Source organism: Octopus sinensis, linkage group LG3, assembly GCF_006345805.1.
Source record: "Octopus sinensis linkage group LG3, ASM634580v1, whole genome shotgun sequence".
Classification (NCBI taxonomy): Eukaryota; Metazoa; Mollusca; class Cephalopoda; order Octopoda; family Octopodidae; genus Octopus; species Octopus sinensis.
The window spans coordinates 168,417,136-168,439,801 of NC_042999.1; the positions used below are offsets into that span (position 1 = coordinate 168,417,136).

Sequence of the window (22,666 nt, forward strand, 5' to 3'; positions counted from 1 at the left end):
TGGCGTTAGGAAGGGCATCCAGCCGTAGAAACACTGCCAGATCTGACTGGACCTGACGAAGCCTTCCAGCTTCACAGACCCCAGTTGACCCGTCCAACCCATGCTAGCATGGAAAGCGGACGCTAAACGATGATGATGATGATGATGATGATGATATATACATACATATATATATATAAACATTCGTCCTCAGCCGCTTGGACTACTGCTCCCAACTTTGGTCACCACACAATATAAAACAAACAGCAGAACTCGAAGCAATTCAGAGAAGCTACACGAAGAAAATCGTCTCAATGCAAAATATCAGCTACTGGGAAAGACTGAAGGTATTAAACCTCTTCTCCCTAGAGCGGAGGCGGGAGAGATATGCAGTGATATACATCTGGAAAATCCTGGAGGGTCTTGTCCCAAACTTTGGCATTCAAAGTTACTCCAACCGCAGAACGGGGCGCCGCTGCGTGGTGCCAAGGATTCCAACATCACCATCAAAATACAGGTCCAGATACTGCAACAGCTTGGGTTTCAGAGGACCACAGCTCTTTAACATCCTCCCTAAATGCCTGAGAGACTTACATGGTGTGGATGTGGGTTTCTTTAAAACTAAACTGGATCTCTTCTTGTTGGGAGTCCCAGATGAACCTACCTCACGACAGGAGACGCGGATGCGGGCAGCAGCATCGAACTCCCTTGTTGATCAAGTGCCACGTATCAGAGGTGGATTCACAAACTAGTGTAGCTCATTCAGCGGTGGTGCCCCAGCATGGCCGCGGCCTTCGGGCTAAAACATTTTTAAGGATTTAAGGATTTATATATATATATATATATATATATATATATATATATATATATTTATTATATAGAAGGAGCTTCTACAGGACTAGAACTGTTTCATTCAAGAGAAATCTTCAGGAAGCTAGTTAACTAGCTTCCTGAAGATTTCTCTTGAATGAAACAGTTCTAGTCCTGTAGAAGCTCCTTCTATATAATAAATTAATTTTACTCTGCTATGTATTGAGTACCTTATTTACTGTGGTTAACCCCGAATCAACCGGGACCTACATATATATATATATATATATATATATACATATATATATATACATACATATATATATATACATACATATATATATATACATACATATATATATATATACATACATATATATATATACATTAATGGCGGTGCCCCAGCATGGCCACAGCTCATAAGCTGAAACTAGAATCAATCATACATATATATATACATATATATATATACACATACATATATATATATATATATATATATATATATATATTTTATATATATATATACATATATATATACATACATACTGTGAAGAATTGGAAAATTCCACCTGACTTGATATCTTTCCAGCCCTATCATTTAAGATCTAAGGAGGATAGTTCTTTTACCTTTTTACTCTCTATTTTTTACATTTTAGTTTCTGTTTTTCGTTTTCCATTGTTTCCTGTATGTGTTTTCTCTATGCTGCCTTCTCAATTTTTTCGCATTTCTTCTATTATTCAATTTCTTTAGTTCGTTATGATATGTGGTTTGCACCTGAAGAATATGTTTGAGTTTTCTCAACATAGGAAACTATTAATAGCACTTTAATACACGTATTGTAACCTTTAAATGAATAACACACACACATATATATATATATATATATATATATATATATATATATGTATGTATACATATATACATATTGGGTTGGCAACTAAGTTCCCGCTGTTTTTTTTAAATTTAAATTTTTTAAAAGGTTTAATAAAAAATAACAACTAATTAATCAATTTTCAATACCTCGTTGGGAGAAATCACCTGATTTTGACTTGAAAAATTGATCCAACCAAGCTCTCAATTCTGCATCAAAGAGATCAAAAGAGGTGGAAATCCGTTGGTGCCAAATCAAGAGAGTACGGCAGGTGTGGCAGCACTTCCCAGCCATGCGTTTGAATGGCTTCCTTGGTCATATTGGCAATATGATGGCGGGCTTTGTCGTGAAGCAGAAGAACTCTATGCTGCCGATTAGGTCTTTTCTCTTGAATAGCCGTGTTGAATCGTTCCTGCTATTGAACATGGAGTTCCGCATTGACCGTTTGGTTCCGTTCAAGCAATTCGTAATGGATAATCCCTTCCCAGTCCTACCAAACGCACAACATCGTTTTACACGGATGAAGATCTTGTTTCATGTGCTGTGTCGCTTGTTTACCAGGGCTAAGCCATTCCTTACTCTGCTTCATATTGATGTAAAGAAATCGTTGCCTGTATCCATAAGTTGAGCGGTGACGAGCAAGCAAACCAACGGAGATTGTGGCTCGTTGATTTTTGTTGTCACTTAAAGAATGCGGAACCCATGCTCCATACTTCTGAACTTTTCCCATCAAGTGAAGATGCTTCTCTGTAGCAGTGTGGGAGCATTCCATTTTCCCTGCCAGTTCCCTTGTTGTTTGATGAGAATTTTCATGCAAAAGTTGGTTTAATCACTCTTCATGGAGCTCAACTGGACAGCCAGAATGAGGTGCGTCTTTGAGGTCAAAATTTCCATTTTTGAACTTGGCATACCAATCACAATCAGTTCTTTCAGCAATGGCACCCTCTCCATACACAGCACAAATGTTGCAAGCAGCTTTTCCGGCCTTAGAACCTTGATTAAAAGCAAAAAGGAGGAGGTGTCAAAAATGCTCGTTTTTCTTAACTTGACATTCCATTTTAATGATCTAAAAATAAACAAAAATTAACTAAAATTAACTACAAAAAACAAAAAAACAAAACAAAATAGATTCCAAAATTTAAAAACACAATAAATTCCAAAATTTAGAAAAAAAAGTGGAAACTTAGTTGCCAACCCAATATATATATATGGGCTTCTTTCAGTTTTTGTCTGCCAAATCCACTCACAAGGCCCGAAACTAGAAAAAAGACACTTGTCCAAGATACCACACTGTGGGACCTTGAACTTAGAACCATGTGGTCATGAAGTAAACTTCTTACTATACAACCATATCAGCATCTATATGAAATGCTGGTGTTAGATTAAATACCTTGAAATACAGTTGAAGTAGGTTTTACTTTTCTGCATTCAGGCATGTACTGAGGTCAGATAATTTATTATAACTCTGTCTTACAAACATTTTGCTTTCTGCTGACATTTAGAACTACTGAAGGATGAAAGGCAAAATTGACTTCTAATCCAACGGAGAATGAATGCTTTTCATTCTTCTGTGGGTAGTAAAATAAAATAACTAGTCAAGTACTAGTGATAGCTCCCTCTTCCAAAATTTGGTGCCTTGTACCTATAGGTACAAAATCATTAATCTTATTGAGACAGTTGCCCTTCTCCATTTCCGCTTCCCCATTCTCATCCTTTTTAATGTATTTGTGTTTCTCTTTTGATGAGTTGTTGTTGTGTAACCCTCAAGCCAGCCGTAAATGAATTGATCCATAGTATTCATGTAGTCAGCTGAACAATGAAGTTACAGCCTGCAGATTAATTTTTCCTGTACCTTGTCTCTGTCTAGTTGAATATCATACAGCAACATTCAATGATGACTCATTTAGGTTTATGTGACAGTCAGGGTACATTGCTCTCTCTCTCTCTCCGCTGTTCGATTATTTCCATGCATTCTGATGGTGGCCGCAACAAAAGCAGACAAAATGGACTCAGAGCACAATAGTTGCTGTTCTTTTACACATATTTTTGGTGCTTTGCTTTGCAACATGGTGTTTGGAGCCAGTGACAGTCTGTTGTCATTGCAGATATTTCTCTATGTCTGGATTAATTTTGCTTGTCTGGACTGAGAAGAGAGATAGCGTTTTAGGATGATGTCATGATAGTGCTTTGGGTTGTTGTCCAGGTGTCTGGAGGTGGGTTTTCATGCTGTGATAAGGGCTTTATTAACTCTACCCCTTGCTTCTTCAGGTAGTCCTTCATTTTTAATATTTCTGTTTCTTTGTGTAGGGAGCCTCTGTGTGTGGTCTGTGTATAACTTATGATGAGTTGTGCACTGTTTTGTGTTCTTGATGTGAAGAGATTGGGGGATGAATAGGACCAACAGAATCTATTATGGATGTAATGATTACCTGTGCACCAATGGGACATCTCCAATATATTTTTATATATTGTTTTGATGGAGTTGTGTGAGTCTTGTATATTTTCATCTTTGTGAATGTGATGACTGGTTGTATTTGATGTTTTGTGGTGTTGCTGGAAAGAAGGGATTTAGTGCTACTTATCCCTTTAGTGTTCAGATTACACTGTCAAATGTAGTACTTATTTATTCACATTGTTTTGAATTAATCCTGTCTTATCTTGTAGCTTCAAGATTTCAATGATGTGATTGTTTATTTTTAGAATGACATTGTAGGGAAGATATCAATGGCCAGATCCGACCAGTTTGACCATAAACATAAAATATTTGGACTAGATATGGTTGGTTTAAATGTTAAGCTAGGTTTCTAGGTGAGTTTTGTAGGGTTGGAATAGTTGTGCAGCAGTGTCTGGAGAGTGGTGGAGGTGGGTGTGATGTCACTTTCATATGAAACTGAGTGTTTGTTTTGTGTAGGTACAGGTTGAAAAGATTGGGTAAGATATCAAATCTCTGAGGAAATTGCAGTTTTGGAAGTCCTGTTCTTGTACACTATGTAGGCTTAGTGGCCTGACAAATAGTCTGCTAGCCAGTGTTTTTCTGATATTTTTTAAGATGATGTTGAATATTTTTTGTGTGGGTAGATCTTTGGGAAATTGAATTGAAAGTTTTGCTGATGTTGATGGTAGTTATAATGGTATATGCAGGAGTTTTTCTCTTTGTGATTTGGAGAGGGGTATGTTTGGGTTAGTGAAATTTTGAGTGTGTGTATAATAGAGTGATAGATCTGTATGTAATACTTTATTTCAGTTTTTGGTTAGCTTTGGTATTATCATAATTTTACTTGGCTTCCAGATTTTGAGAATTAGACAGTGTTGGTATGAGTTATTGCTGTGGAGGCGCAATGGCCCAGTGGTTAGGGCAGCGGACTCGCGGTCATAGGATCGCGGTTTTGATTCCCAGACCGGGCGTTGTGAGTGTTTATTGAGCGAAAACACCTAAAGCTCCACGAGGCTCCGGCAGGGGATGGTGGTGATCCCTGCTGTACTCTTTCACCACAACTTTCTCTCACTCTTACTTCCTGTTTCTGTTGTACCTGTATTTCAAAGGGCCGGCCTTGTCACTCTCTGTGTCACGCTGAATATCCCCGAGAACTACGTTAAGGGTACACGTGTCTGTGGAGTGCTCAGCCACTTAAACATTAATTTCACGAGTAGGCTGTTCCATTGATTCGGATCAACCGGAACCCTCGTCGTCGTAACCGACGGAGTGCTTCCAATATTGCTGTTGTTTAGCTTACTTCAGCTTTGATAGATCAGACAGAACTGCTATCAGAGGCCATTCCAGCTGTGACCATATCCTCTTTCCTTCTGGAATAGTTTTCTCTGGCCAACTGTTGTGACAGAAGGGTGTAGCTTGAGAGAGATTTTGTTGCTAATTCTGGATATGGTCAGATGACCCTGTGCAGGTTCCCTCATTCATTTCTGGTACAATTAGTTATAGATTTAGTGAATGCAGTGAGTGATTCATTCATGTCCCAGGAGTTTTAATATAAATTTGTGAATTTGTCTGGTTCTGAGGTTTCTGAATTTTAAAATTTTCCCGTTCCTTCTTTGGGAGAAGAACAGATTTAAAATCATGTTCTAGGTTGAGCATGGGCAACCTTTATCAAGAAGTGGTTTGCATAAGACACGACTCATTATTAGGTGGGTTTAGGTGAGAACCCACTTTGAAAAGCAGCTTGTGTTGAATGCATTGAAGGTTTCTCAACTGTGTTTCTGTATTAAGTGTTGAAGTTGGAGTCTGTAACCTGGATGATCAATTGGTGAGGTTGCTGATGTTGTTATATTTAGTATAATTGTGTGTTTCATATTGTTGGCTTTTATTTTGGAAGTCTGTATTTCTAGTTAGTGTCATTCCCTCTTTGGTTTAACCCTTTTGATACCAACTTGTCTGAGACTTACCCAGGTATTATGATACAAACTTTCTGTTTTAAAGTTAGTTATCAAAAAATAAAAGAAAAAGAAATTCTTTCATTAAAATTTCATTCAAATTCATGTTTCAGACACCAGTTTAATAATGACAAAATTATTTTACTAATTAATTGAAACAAAGGTAGTGTATTTTGACAGAAATATAACAACAAAAGAGGTGTATGTTATAAGACTAACCACTCTTATAACATGCACAGTGTTAGGTGTTATGTAGTAAGAATATTTTCTGAATTATTATGTAAGTGTTGAGTGTGATGATCTTTTAGTTCCATAAAAGTACTTTTAATGTCATTAATTTTATATTGCAGAATTTGTAAGATTTTTTTTGTTTTTGTTTAGGAACTGTTGACTTTAAAAAAGGAAATAACAATGGTCTTTATTGTTGGTGTTGCCCTTATAGTTAGTTTTTCCTGTATTCGTGTATGTCTCTGGACTATTTGTAAATGTTAGTGATAATGTTTTTGAGTTTTTGTAGACTGTGAGACATTTACCTTTATAGGTGTTTTAGAGCTCACTTCTTTCATATTCATAGCTTCTGTGAAGAATATTTTGGTGTATAAAAAACATTAAATGGTATTATAACTGACCATTTTGTTTTCTTTTATTGGTGTATTACATTCAGTATTAGTTTATCTTGTATATTTAAACATTTTTAAGAAGTAGAGTAGTATTTGGGGAAGATTCCTGCAGTTTAAGTGGCTGCATAGAGCTCTTAACTAACTTCTTTCATGTAAAATTATTGGTGGAGCTTGGGTGGCTGTGCTGACTCACATTTATAAATATATTGATTTCTCACATTAGTGAAGTTGGCAAGATGCTAAAAATTTGTAGGGTGTGGATATAGTTCACTGAATTGATTTTAATAATGGCTAATATTTATTTCGTTACCAATACTTTGAGAGAATCAAGGGTGAATTCAAATCTGGTGGGATTTGAATTCTTAATGTCGAAGGATAGCATTAAATGCTTAAAGCCATTTAGTTTGACACTCTACTGTTTTGGCTTATTAGATGTAAATTTGTTAATTTATAACAATGCAGATGAAAGAAATGGAGTTTAAATTATTAAGAAAGAGTGTCATCAGAAGTAAACAGTTTATAGAATCTCCTTACGGAAATGAGTTTGTTGCTAAGAGATTTTTAAAAGATATTTTGTTATTCTTCTTACCAACTTTAGATAAACCTTTTGCTTGAGAAAATGATTTGTTAAGTAGCTGCTGTCCATTTTTAGTAAGAGGATCGATGGCTGAAATGGTAGAATTGCATGATGCTCAGCTGAATGGTTGATAGTTCATATCCTGTTACAGGTGCTGTGTTTGTGGCCTAATCACACAATTCTTAATGGCCCAAAGTAGGTACACAGTATGATTTACTGCTGGAGCTAGATACCAGTACTATGGAATTTGTGACTTGTTTACTTTAATGCAGTGTTGAATTCAGTTACCTCCTATTGGAATTGGTGCCAATAATAAACTAGCATCCGTTCTGAGAAGAGATTTATCTTTCATTTGTGTAATATGCTAGAAACAAGTGACACATATCAAATCTATGGATCTCTGTGAATCAGAAAATATTTAGTTAACTTCATCCCTGATTTCAGTCTTCTTCCATTGCTAAACTTCAATGGGAACTATTTTTTCATCCTTTTAATTTTTTTGGAAGCACTCTGCCCAAGGCTGCCCCTGAACCTTTGATACAAACCTCCTGTCTTAAAATGATCAAAATTTCATGTTAATTAGTATTCTTCAAAATTAATTGAAACAAAGGCAGTATTACTCTCTCTTTTACTTGTTTCAGTCATTTGACTGCGGCCATGCTGGAGCACCGCCTTTAGTCGAGCAAATCGACCCCGGGACTTATTCTTTGTAAGCCCAGTACTTATTCTATCGGTCTCTTTTGCCGAACCGCTAAGTGATGGGGACGTAAACACACCAGCATCGGTTGTCAAGCAATGCTAGGGGGACAAACACAGACACACAAACATATACACACACATACATATATATATATATATATATACATATATACGACAGGCTTCTTTCAGTTTCCGTCTACCAAATCCACTCACAAGGCATTGGTCGGCCCGGGGCTATAGCAGAAGACACTTGCCCAAGATGCCATGCAGTGGGACTGAACCCGGAACCATGAGGTTGGTTAGCAAGCTACTTACCACACAGCCACTCCTGCACCAGTATATTTCAACAGAAATATAATAATAAAAAGGTTAAGTAGAATGGAAATAATGCTGGATGATATGAAGAATTTATGAAATGTACATTGTTTCCTTCAGTGTTACAATTCTATTGTATGTTTCTGTTATATAAATATCTTAACAATATATGTTGTGCTATGTAAGAAGTGGCCATTTTTTCAGTTGAAATTTCTCAAGGCTTTTATTGAAGATCCAACTTTAAATTTGAGGATATGCAGAAGAAAGTATCAAGTAAGAGACAAAAATATGATTTTGTATTCTTTCTTGGTTATGCAATCTGTTCTTTTTCGAAATGTCTACCCATATCCAGTGAATGTTAATGCGTTTCCTGAGTTTAAACAGCTGTAATGGGAGATGGAATATTACTGACCTTTCTATTGTTGCAGCAAAGAGAATCTGAATCACTCTTTTATCTCTAAGCCTGACCTTGCTCACTCAGTTGAAATTATATATATTAGAATAATTGTAGTTTTAAATAAAGAGAATACTTGCCATTTTTTTATCTATTTCTTTCTTTTTTTTATGCTTTTTCTTTTCTCTTTTTGAAATTTAGGATGCCACAATGTGAACCGAGAACTTGAACGTAACCGAAGTAAAGGTAGCATACCAAGTTGGCAGAAGTACCACTACCAGTCCAGTGTTGATATTCCTGCTAGAGGAAGTTCTACAGTTACTGATGTTACTTTCAATAATATCAGTGATCTCTACACCAGTGCATCAGCGCGTCCACAAATTGCTGGTATTACTATTCATGATGAACAGCGGACTTGTTTTAATGACTACCGCCGCAATAACTTTGCACTTAATTTCACTCTTCTGTTGCCATCTGGTGGTGAGTTCTATTTTGGATGTTTTTACTAAATTTTAACATTTGTATTATTTGTCATCATCATCATCATGATTTAACATCTGTTTTCCATGCTGACATGGGTTGGACAGTTCGACAGGAGCTGATCAGCTGAAGGGCTGTTCAGGCTCCATGTCTGTTTCGGCATGGTTTCCATGGCTGGATGCCCTTCCTAAGGCCAACCACTTTACAGAGTATACTGGGTGCTTTTATGCAGCTCTGGCACTTATGAGCCTGCAAGATTAAGGATGCTCAGCCGGAGAGGGTTGCAAGGGGTGAGCCTGTATGTAAGGCCACCCACACTTAGCTTGATGTGTCTTTCCAAGCACAGTAAATCACCACGAGTCTCAGTCCCCTTTCGTCCCCTCTGTGAGTCCCAATGTTTTGTAGATCCTTTCTCACCACTTCCTGGATCTACCCTTCCACATGTTCCCACTGCAATTAGTGATCGGCATCTCTTTATGCAACAGTCCTCATTATTTTTATTATTCTGCTGAGGTCAACTTTGTCTTTCATCTTTTGGGGTCGATAAATTGAGTACCAGTGAAATTCTGGGGTTGAAGTAATCGACTAGCTTCCTTCCCTCAGAATTTCAACGTTTGTGCCTTTAGTAGAAAGAATTATTATTATTGTTAGAATTCCAGATAAAATGCCTTACAGTATTTGCTCTGACTCTTTATAGTTCTGAGTTAAAACCCTGCTGGGATCAAATTTCCTTTTCATCCCTCTGGGACTTATAAAATAAAGTACCAGTCCAATGTTGGATTCAATGGGATCAGCTTCCCTACTCCCCACCCCTATCACCACTTTCATCATTATTATTCAAGCTGAAAGAATTATTAGAACATTAGGAAAAGTATTTTCATGTTCTGAGTTCAAATCCTACCATGGTTAATTTTGCTTTTCATCCTTTTGTGGGTAAATGAAATAATGTACCAGTCAAGTACTGGGGTCAATGGAACTGACTCTCACTTTCCCTTAAAATTGCTGGCCTTGTGCCTATAGTAGAAAGGATTATTATTATTATTGTTGTTGTTGTTGAGTGAGAGAGCAGTGCATGCCATCAAAGTGACACTGGGGTAAAATATACGAAGTCCAGTATACCCATCGTGACTACCCGTCTGATAAGGGTACCACAGGCACGTACATCACAACCATATGTGCACAACATGGTGATCTTGTATCAAGATAACAGTGCATGATCTTGCAGGTGGGACTCTGTTTTCAGAATTTTATTCAGGTCAGATAGCTTAAGAAGTCCCTGAATAAGGGTTGTTTAAAGATGATGAACAGAACACTCAGGTTTCTGAAGGTGAATAATTCAAATCCCAATAAATTCTTCTCAACACATGGCTATGATGCTCCTCCACTACTCCTGCTCATAATCAGAGATGCACATATTGTCAGCCACCAAGGCACATGCCTATATGGTTAAAGTCAAGCAACTGACAAGCAAATCTGTAGTATTGAGCAGAATATTTGCTGTGGCTCATCTTTTGCATTAAACAAACCTTACATGATAATACTTTCAATCGGTTTAGATCAAAAGTCATGAGAGCCACTGCCTGATACTGCATCAGGGCATTTATTATTATTATTATCTCTGCCTTAGCAAAGGCAGAGGTATTGTTTTTAGTCGTGTTTGTTTGTCTGCGAGACAAGATATCTCAAGAACCGCTGGGTGAATTTGGATGAAACTTTCAGGGATGTTTGGCCTTGTGACTCGCATGAACTGATTAGATTTTGGGATCAATCCAGTACCAGACAAGTATTCTGGATTATTTTTCGGGTTTTTTTACTTAATTTTTGAGAGCAGTTGGGTTCATTTTTAGTATTCTCGTTTTTGAGAGCAGTTGAGTTTATTTCAGGTATTCTCATTTTAAAAATCATCTCTGGCTAATCTCAATAGAGATATAAGTACACATATGTTATGAATGCACTTTAAATCCTTTCTTCTCTTTTATATTTTTGTAGAATTTTTGTACAAAACCACTGCATTACTGCTGAAGATTGAGTATGATGTCCAGCCTTCAAAAAACACCAAATGTCGTATATTTGAGTTTAAAACTCTTGGCACTATTCCTGATGGAAAATATGAAAAGGTGAATTTTTCCTTTAATACATACATCCATATGCACATCATCATCATCATACATCCATTTTCCATGCTGGCATGGATGTATGGTTTGACTAGAGCTGGCACGCCAGAGAGCTCCTCTAGGTTCCAGTTTGATCTGGCTTGGTTTCTATGGCTGGATCCCCTTCCTAATATCGACCACTTTATAGAGTGTGCTATATATGTATATAGATAGAAATATACATACACACATGCTATAAGTACACACACATGCACATATACACATATTTACATACATATATGCATACATGCATGAATACATACATGCATACAAACATGCATACATACATGTGTGAATGCATGCGTTAATTTTAGAAGTAGCTATTGAATAATGTTTACAGTTCCATTTATTATTGGATATTTGTTATTGCAGTATTATGGTGATTTTTCTATCCAGTGGTTAACACTCTTCTTTTGCAGATATGTATACATTTTCATTCAAGAGATATTTGAGCATTGGACATTAACCTATCTCATAATGAATATCATTAATTTTTATTTCCTCTTTCAATTCTTGAGATGATTTTAAATTTTGTTATAATACACAGAGTTCTTTAGGTTATACGAGGCTATATAACCTAAAGGTTATCAGCAAGGTTTTCTGGAAATATGTGCACTCGAAGCAGAGACCTCACTCTCCAGTGGGTCCTCTTCGCAACCCTCACACAAGCCAGATCACTGACGATCCCAAGGAATGCGCAGAACTCATTGCCGAGTGCTATGCAAGCATATTCACTGTTGAAAATCAAAATTTACCATCTTCACCATCTCTAACAGCAAATTCCATAACAACTATGGAATTTACACCTGCAATGCTGCGACGTCACCTTCAAAATAAGCGCAACTATGCCTCCCCTGGTCTTGATGGCATTACTTACCTGCTTCTCAAACGTGGCAGGTACTTCCTTTTACACCAGCTTTCTATTTTTTTCCAGTACTGTCTCAACAATGGTGTTACTCCGGAGCAGTGGAAAACTGCCAGTGTCATTCCTCTGTTCAAAAAGGGCGACCGCACATCACCTGTCAACTATCACCCAGTCAGTCTCACTAGCTGTATTGCAAAACTGATGGAATCGTGTGTCAGAGAAACACTTTGGAACTTCTGGAGCTCTCACAGTCTCATCCGACCCTCACAATATGGATTTGTCCCCAACTCCAGCTGCAGTGATCAGCTTGTCGAGTTCCTTGAGGACATTACTCAGATCACTGACAGTGGCTCATGGGTGGATGTTGTCTACCTTGACTTTGCTAAGGCTTTTAATTCTGTGCCACACAAAAGGCTTATGGTGAAACTCTCTGCAATGGGTGTGAGGGATGATCTTTTTAATTGGTTGAAATCCTTCATTCTCAGCCGAAAGGAGGTAGTCACAGTTCTAGGACAGCATTCTACACCATATGAGATGTCATTGGGTGTACCACAGGGATCTGTTCTTGGTCCCCTCTTGTTTGTGGCATACATTAATGACATAGATGCCAATTTAAAGAATGCCACAGTATTGAAATATGCAGACGACATCAAGCTGTACCTTGAAATCAAGAGGACAGATCCTGATGTCTACAACTCTTTCCTGCAATCAGACCTGGACACAATGCAGCAATGGATCACAGACTGGCAACTGAAACTGGCTGTGGACAAGTGTACCACCATGCATTTTGGGAGAAAAAACTCTGCGTCCACATACTCCCTCCACAACACTGATATCAAGAAATCCTCTTGCGAGCATGACCTAGGCATCACTGTCAGCAGTGATTTGCGTTGGACAAAGCATATCTCTAAAATTGTCAAGAAGGCCGAGGGTGTCTTGGCATCACTCAGCAAAACTTTTGTTAGCTGCTCTCCAGCCATCTATTTAAAGCTGTATACAGCTATGGTATGACCACACTTGGAATTCGCATCATCAGTTTGGAACCCCTATCTTGCTCAGAACATTGACCTCCTGGAATCTGTTCAGAGACGTGCAACCAAACGCATACCCTCCATCAGACACCTACCATACTCTGAGCGCCTTGTTTCCCTGGGCATGGATTCACTGAAGCTCCGGCATCTGGCGATGGACTTGGTAAACACCCACAAAGTTATCAACCACCTCACCAACAACAACACTGAACACCTTTTTGATCTCCATGTGTCCAACACACGTGGACATGCCTACAAAGTCAGAAAACAGCACAGCTCCCATGACTTTCGGAAACATTTTTTCACGCTCAGAGTTGCTGAAGCATGGAACAAACTGCCTGCGTCAGTTGTTGACTGCCATGACACTGCATCCTTTAAGGCCCTCATGCTTTCCGAAATCTGCCGAAACTACACCTGATTGTCCCCCTTCCATACTCATACACATATGTGTATGTCATGACTCATGCAATGTTCTTTTCCTGATGCTTGTACATTACCCTACATACACTTTAGATGAGTTGTAGTGCACCTGAGCACTGTACACAATGTTTTATTATTATTATTATAAGATATTTAACCATTCCAAGTTCTGAGTAACTAACTTAAGTAATTAGAGTACTAGAATTTTGATTGTAGTTACATGCATTTATAACACTTATATTGGTTTCAAGTTTTGGCTCAAGGCTAACAATTTCAGGGAACAAGGCTTTACCCCCAGAAGAATGGAAGGTAAAGTCAGCCTTGGCAGAATTTCAGTTCAAGATGTAAAGAAGGATAAAGTGCCGCTAAGCATTTTGTCTGATGTGCTAACAATTCTGCCAACTTACCACTTTATTTATAACTCTTATAATCATCATCATCATCATCATCATCATTTAGCGTCCGCTTTCCATGCTAGCATGGGTTGGACGGTTCTACTGGGGTCTGTGAAGCCAGAAGGCTTCATCAGGCCCAGTCAAATCTGGCAGTGTTTCTACGGCTGGATGCCCTTCCTAACGCCAACCACTCCGTGAGTGTAGTGGGTGGTTTTTACGTGCCACCCGCACAGGTGCCAGACAGAGCTGGCAAACAGCCACGAACGGATGGTGCTTTTTATGTGCCACCGGCAAAAATTGAAGGCCTGATTTGTTGTTCAGCTCCAGTTTAATTGTAATTGTGGTGACCTATGTACTCCAGGATTGCCCCATGTTTCCAGTATTATCTAATGTGGGCAGCTGTGGTTATGTAGTTAAGGAGCTTGCTTCCTATCCATGTGGTTTTGGGTTCAGTCCTACTGCATGGCATCTTGGACTAGTGTCTTCTACTATAGTCCCAAGTCAACCAAAACCTTGTGTGTGGATTTTGTAGATAGAAACTGAGAGAAGCCTATTGTGTGTACCTTGTTGTCTTCTGCTGATTGTAAATGAGCATCACTATCACACAAGTGATGTTATTTGTTTACAAAATCTGCCTCTACAAATTGAATCTCACTCATGCAAGCATAGAAAAGTGGATATTAAACAAAAACTATGTGTTCTTCCCTTTAATATTGTTGAGTATTATTTGAAGGAAATTTGGCTCTTATTTCTACCTGTTTGAGTGACCACTTAAAAGTTTTCTTGTTGGTTTAGAATAACTGATTTAATTTCTAAATGTGTTTAAATAGTTTCTACATTGTGTTTAAGACCGTTTCTTACTATTGCATTGCATTTAATCAGATTTTATTACTATGTTTTGTTTTCAGCGATACATTCAATACAACTTTCTTACTCGCTTTGAAAAATTTAAAACCCATGTCTTTAAAGTAAAACTTATTGCTCTTCCTACTGGTGGGAATTCAACTTATATTGTCACAGCATATGGTATGTAACTTTTATATTTAACTTAATTAAAAATAACTGTTATTTTTCATGTGCTTTATGATTTATTCTCTAGCTTTCTCTCCTTACTAGTGTACATTCTTGAACAGTCTGTACTAATATATTTAATATATCATTGTAGTTTACTAGAAGCATTGTGATATAAAAGTAAAATAAAAATAGTGAAGACAGAGAACTTCTTAGTGTGAAAAAGGAAAGGAAAGTAACCTTCCTTTATATAATTCAGGAACAAATATTTAAAGCTCATCTTTCCCTCTTTGCATTGTAAGAACCTCTTTGACTTTGTTGTTACTTATTTTAACGATATATTTAGTGTAGTGAGCCATTAAGGTTTATTAATTACATTGTGTAACAACATTTTAATATTTTTGTCTTTGGTCAGTAAGTGTTATTTCCTATTCACTTCTATTTAGAAATCAAAGGAAATGACTACCGTTCCCTTCAAACATTGTTTTTATGACCTGGACATCAATGTTTTGAAACTGACCTATTTCCCATTACATCTCAGACAGATTCAGTGCTGAGTTGCTGAAGCAGAAATATTGTTATAGTAAATATTCTGCTCAATACCACAGATTTGCTTGTCAGTTGCTTGACTGTAATCACTTGAGCATTTCTCTTAGTGGCTGACAATATGTGCATCTCTGATCATGAGCAGGAGTAGTAGGGGAGCATCATAGCCATGTGTTGAGGGGGATTCTTTGGGGTTTGAATAAATGTAACAAAAGCAAAGATTGAAGGAGATAGTAATTTTTCATACTTTCTGGGGGTAAGCAAATAGGAAATAACAGTTGCTACCCAGGGACTAAAATTGTGTTATACAGTGTAATTATGTGGTGAGGAAAACAATCATTAGCTTAATGATCAGTTATGGTTAAGAAAGAAAAGGGTAAAAATCTTTAAAAGTCTTAACTAAAAATGACTTAAAGATAGAATGTAGCTACCCAGTGGTGAGTTAGTCTGATCTTGACTGTAGGATGACTGCTTCAGCCATGTTTTAGTACCAATATAGGCTCATTAAAGTATAGACTTAATATAGTAATTTGGAAAAAATACCCAAGGCCGTACTGTACACGAAAATCAAATGGTAAGGTTGGTTACCAACATACTTATAGCCAAGAAATTTTAAAGGTATGGCTGTGTGGTAAGAAGTTTCTTTCCTAACCACACGGTTCTGGTTTCAGTCCCACTGCATAGTACCTTGGGTACATGTTTGGGCTGATCAAAAGCTTGTGAGTGGATTTGATTGATGGAAACTGAAAGAAGCCTTTTATATATGCACACATGCGTGTGTGTGTGTCTCCTTATCTTGATGTTAAGCGACAGTTGTAAACAGCTCATTGTCATACAAGCAATGAAATTCATTTTCAGTATTCTGCAAAAGTATGCCTGGCCATAGGAAACCTTGCTTGGAAACAAGTGAAGGTGGTGACAAGAAGAGATTCTGGCCATAGCAAATCTGCCTCAATAAACTGTTGACCCATGCAAGTACGGAAAAGTGGACGTTAAAATATCACGCAAGGTAAAAAAAACAAAAAAAAACAACAAAAACAAGCGTTAATTTATTGCAAATTCTGCTTTAGAAAGATAGGGGGAAACAACTCCAAAATCTTAAGTCATTTTAAACATATCTGGAATAGTCACAATATTACATTCCCTCTCTGCTCTGTTGGCCATTATCTATTTCTAACATTTTGTGTTTATCTCCCTTTAGAAAAATTTTTTTAATAAGCTAGAACTGACCATTAACCCTTTCGTTACTGTATTTATTTTGAGATGCTCTGTGTTTTTTTCAATTAATTTTAAATATAACAAAGAATTTAGTAAAATAACTTCATTATCATTCAGCTAGTGTTAGGAACATAAATTGTGACTAACGTTTGATGGAAGATTTTAATTTGATACTTATGAATACAAGGCATTTGTACTACAGAGCCAGAGGCGGTTTCGGCCGGGTTGGTATCAAAAGGGTTAAATATCCTTTTGCCACTGGCGTAATATTAATCAAAATGTATTAGCTTACTATTGTCTGTTTATACCTATTTGGCTTTCATGCAAAGCATGTCTTTGAGTACTTTCTGCATGAATGTTTTATATTTAATAATTTTCTTATCATTATGGTAAAGAGTAAAGACTCCCTTCGGTCATGAATGACCATGGGATTGCACCTAGAAAGTTCCCTTCTAAGGTACAAGTCCAGACAAGGTTTGTTTTATAGAAGACCAGCAGTCGCCATGCATAGCAACCTCCCCTCTATATGCCACCAATTTTGTCTGAGGGAAAGGCAAAGGCTGATACAATTTGGCACCAGTGATGTTGCAATTCATTTCTAAAGCTGAGTGAACTGGAACAACGTGAAATAAAGTGTCTTGTTCAAGAACACAACACACAGCTCTACTGGAAATTGAACACACTACCTCATGATTGTGAGCCTGATGCTCTAACCACTGAGCTATCACTAACTACTTCAGGAAATGAGATAAATCTTTGCTTTGCTGAGGAGTTACATAATGAAAATGAATTATATCCATAGTTATCTAGTTGATGATTAAATGTTTTCTTTTAGTTGTTGGTTGTTATTTAGCCCCAGGTCAACCTGTATCATGCAGACCTTTAATCAAAAATGTTTTAGCCATGGAGTATGAAATAATACTAAGGTTGATCTTGCCTTTTAATTTGCAGTGTTTAACCTTTTAGCATTTAAACTGGCCATATCCAGTCAAAATATTCTTCCTGTCTTATACGCAAACTGGCCTATCTAGCAATGTTAGCCTAAAAAATATACAATTACATCGTCAAAATCTTGAAGCTAATCTTGAAGATAATCCATGATTAACTCAAAACAATGAGAATAAATGTTACATTTGATAGAGTCATCTGAATGTTAAATGATTAACACAATAAATTACTGGGAATGTACTGAGGTGGATAAAATGTAAAGGTATCTTCTCGAGTCACACCAACTCATATGGGCCAGTTTCCTGGTTCCATGGTGTATATATTCCCCACCTGAGGGATGCTGGTCAGTTGCAGGATTACTCCTTTTTGTCAGCTGAGTGGACTGAAGCAATGTGAAATGAAGTGTTTTGTTCAAGAACACAATGCATAGCCCAGTCCAGAAATCAAAACCATGATCTGAGGGTCATGAGTCCAACAGCCTAATTGCTGAGCCATGCACCTCTACACTGAGGTGAACAGGATAATTCTATTCCTTTATATAAATTGTTTTTGTGCCACATGACAAAAAAAAAAGCAAAAATAAAGACAAAAAGCAAAGCAGTTTTTGCTTTTGATTATAATTTAGCTTTGATGAATAATAGCTAGTATAATATTATTGCATTGTAGTTAAAACAGTTCCTCTTTGTAAAGGAGGTATTGTTTTATTTGATAGTTGAGTAGTTTTTTCTTAGCAGTGGGAGGTGGTTTCTGTATTCTGCCACTGATGCTGAGCTGTATTCCTGGAGGAGTCTCATTTCTCAGTCTCCTTAAGTCTAAACAAATGTCATGTAGATATACATTTTCCTGTTTTGATTTGTGTGGCAGTTTTACCATCAAATTATTATTATAGTAGGTAAAATACAAGATTATAGGATTAAATGCCTTACAGTATTTATTTTCATACCATTATGTCTTAAGTTCAATTCCCATAGGAGCCATCCTTGATGTTACATACCAGACGTGTGCAGAGGTTGATTCAATCATCTCTCCATCTCCACTACAAATCTTTGCCATTCTACTCATGTAACAAATCATTGTTGCATTAAAATTGTTCAAAACAGCACCTTGATAATTTGTCATGGACTACCAGCCATGGAGTAGTTGGCATTTGGAAGGGCATCCAACCATAGAAACCATGCCAAATCAGACCGGAGTCTGGTGAAGCCTTCCAGATTACCAGCCCTGGTCAAACCATCCAACCCATGCCAGCATGGATAATGGATGTTCAATGATGATGATGATGATGATGCAGATAATAACTGTGAATTATTTATGGTTTCTATTTTGGTTTCTATGCCAACCAGTATACTGCATTCTACATTTTCTTAATGATTTTCATCATCACTTTAGCATGTTAATGAACGAAGTCTATGCTTTGTGGATGAATAATATCCAGAGTTATCTCTCATATTTGCTAAAATATTATGATATTTGTCATTATAGTAATCTTTCGCCATATCACGGTTCACCTATCGCGGTTTATTGTTTAAGCTTACATCGATTCCTCTGGGGTGTTGTTTTGCATTTATAATAAAACAGATATTTACAAATAATAAAAATAATTTTAAAAAATATACTGTACTGTTCCTACTTTGTGGATTTTCACCTATTACGGGAGGTTTTGGAACATAACACCCACAGTAGTCAAGGTATATTACTTTTCATCACTTCACTATTACTTCTAATTAGTTGTTTAATGCTCAATGTATTAAATATATTTAAATATAGTTACTACACTAAATTATCATCTTATGCAGATATAACTTGTGTAGTTTCTGTCAATCTCATGAGAGCATGGCTGTCGCAAAGTCCTGGATCTCTTTATGTAGCTTCTTGGACTAATTGCCTACCAGCCTTAAGTTGTCCACAGCTTTGTAAGTAGAATTAGGGAGCTTGCTAACCAACCACATGGTTGCGGGTTCAGTCCCACTGCGTAGCATCTTGGGCAAGTGTCTTCTGCTATAGCCCCGGGCCGACCAATGCCTTGTGAGTGGATTTGGTAGACGGAAACTGAAAGAAGCCTGTCGTATATATGTATATATATATGTGTGTGTATATGTGTTTGTGTGTCTGTGTTTGTCCCCCTAGCATTGCTTGACAACCGATGCTGGTGTGTTTACGTCCCCGTCACTTAGCGGTTCAGCAAAAGAGACTGATAGAATAAGTACTGGGCTTACAAAGAATAAGTCCCGGGGTCGATTTGCTCGACTAAAGGCGGTGCTCCAGCATGGCCACAGTCAAATGACTGAAACAAGTAAAAGAGTAAAGAGACAGATCTGTGTAGAAGCCTGTAAAACTGTACCTATAATTCAAAGGGTTAGCCTTGTCACATATACACGCAATGACACACACACACAATATCACACTGACACTATCTGAGGTATGTGTTTAGTAGACACTTACATTTGTTATTAGGTAGAACTGAAAGGCGTTGTACCTAATAACAGTGTTGCAGTATTATTCCCAATTGCTACAAGGGCGTGGTGATCTCATTCTCGCCCACAACATCATAAGCGGAAAGTGTAACCTCTCAAAAGAGCTGTTCTTCACTCCTGCTCCAGAGCGTCGGCTGTGGGGTCATTCCAAAAAGCTCTACCTGCGACGATTTCATCTCAATCGAAGGAGAGGAGCTTTCTCCGTCCGGGTTGCGGATCTGTGGAACAAGCTGCCAGACGAGATGGTGAAGATGCCGACGACCGCTTTGTTCAAAGCCTCCCTTGACCTCAAGTGGCCTGAACTCTTTACATGAACACCACCCTGTACTTAACTCCATGTCCCCCTACATGGCCTTGCTATTTGCTTTTGAACCAAATTAACTAACTAACTAACTAGAGAGATGTAACTACTAGGGAATCAAATTGTTGGGCCAGCTTATGAAGTTTGTAGTGAGAGTTATAGCAAAATTTATTAGGATCAGTATTGGCCTTGATGAGATGTAGCTTGGCTTTGTACTAGGAAGAAGTGCTGTCAATACCATCTTCCTTATGAGACAACAACAGAAGTACTTATCTGGGAGTAAGCTCCTATACCTTAGCATTCGTTATATGAGTATTTGAATAGCTTGTGAGAGCCACAGAAGCCATATAGTTAGCAAAGTGTGGATCACTAATGAATTCAGCAATGAATTTAGTATGTTGGTGGGGATTCAGTAATGAATTTAGTGAGTGAATATCAGTTCAGCAAGGTTTAGTTTTCAACCATTACCTGTTTAATATAATCATCCAAGTCTATGAGAACTCCTGCATGCTGATGATCTATTTCTTATAAACAAAATGTTGATGATTTATTGAAGAAATTTCGAGCACAAAAGCAAAATTTGGAATGGAGAGTAAATTATGTAAAAACTAAAGTTTTCCGATTTTGGGAAAAAAACACAACTCTGTTAATCATCAGGGAAATAACCAATCTTGACATAGAGAAAAGGGAAAAGGGACTTAGTAGGGGTTCCATACAGTATATTCAATGTAAACTATGGATGCACAAGAGTGCAATCACAGGCTGTCTGACTGGGTAGATCGAATTCATATGACGCAAATGCACAGGAGTAGTTAGCAGCGGCAAGAATACATTTAGAATGAATTCCTCATTAAAAGTAGTTGATAACTTTTGTTACTCAGGTAACCTAATTACCAGGTGGAAGTTGATGTTTCAAAAGCATAATAGAGTAAGAACAGGGTGGTAAAAATTGAAAAAGCTGCTGCAAGAAATAGTTTCTTTCTCAGAGTAAAAGCCAGGTTGTATGATGCTTGTGTATGAAGTTTGATGCCACATGATTGTGAGATGTGGCTATTGAATATGTAAGATATGCAATGATTAGAAAGAAATGAAGTGAGGAAGCTGTACTGGCTGTGTAATGTTAGTGTGCATGAACAATAGAGTACAAGTAAAGTGAGAGGAAAGCTGGATATATGAAGAATTGGATGGAGAGGGCAAGAAAGAAGACTATGCAAGTACAGGTATGTGATGCATATGAAGGATGTCAGTTCTATAAACTATTGCTGAGCAGTTGAAATGGTTTGAAGCTGTGGATGATGGAGACATTAATACATGGGATGAAGTAGTGATGATAGATCTCAAGAAACTGAACCTCAGAAAGGAAGTGACAAAGAAGCTTAACAAGTGGCAGTATAAGATGCTGAAGAAGATCTGTCCACTGGTATAAGCATGACAAAATATTTGTTAAGCTGCTGGTGGAGATGAAGGCTGGGATATGTAATATATGTACTTCATGTTTCTCACCTGTTGTATTACTGTTAAGTCTCCATTCACTACTTCCTATGTAACCTTCTTGCATATCATCTTTTCTTTTCTATCCACTCTACCACAGTGCCTGAATGGTGCCATGATAAAATGCACCCAGTTCACTCTAAAATAATTGGTGAACAAACAGAAATAACATAGAAAGGTCTCTTTTGTTTTGTCAGGGATCTGACAACCTCTCTAGTGCCGGTACCATGATACAATGCATCAAATACAGAAACTATGCTAAAAATAAAATATATGAGCACTCTGTCCTTTGACCAATCTAAGAAGGCAGTATACCTGAATAAGGGCTGACTTGACCTGACAGCTCATTCAGTCTAAGCCACACTAATGATGATAGCTGTGGCACGTACATACATGTGTGTGTGTGTTTGTAAGAACTAGCTTACATAAACCTTTCAGTGAGCCAAATGAGAAACTCTTGAATTATTTAGACCATGTCACCACCCCAACTCCAGCAGTGTCTAACCTATTAGCATTTACATTCTTTTATCAAAAGTAGTGCTTATTTATTCACATTATTTTCAACTAACCATGCCCTATCCTGTAGCTTTGAGATTTTGATGAGATAACTGTTAATTTTTAGAATGACATTGTAGGGTTGATGTGAGAAACTAGATCTGACTAGTTTGGACATATAAA

At 37.4% G+C, this 22,666-nt stretch overlaps 1 protein-coding gene across 1 annotated transcript in view; it reads left to right on the plus strand.

Moving 5' to 3' along the window:
• Positions 1–22,666, plus strand: part of LOC115209836 — a 130,595-nt gene that overhangs the window by 77,123 nt on the left and 30,806 nt on the right. The window contains exons 3-5 of the mRNA XM_029778401.2: positions 8,857–9,135; positions 11,125–11,252; positions 14,908–15,025. Of these exons, the coding sequence (XP_029634261.1) occupies positions 8,857–9,135; positions 11,125–11,252; positions 14,908–15,025 (525 nt within the window). The remainder of the gene's footprint in view (positions 1–8,856; positions 9,136–11,124; positions 11,253–14,907; positions 15,026–22,666) is intronic.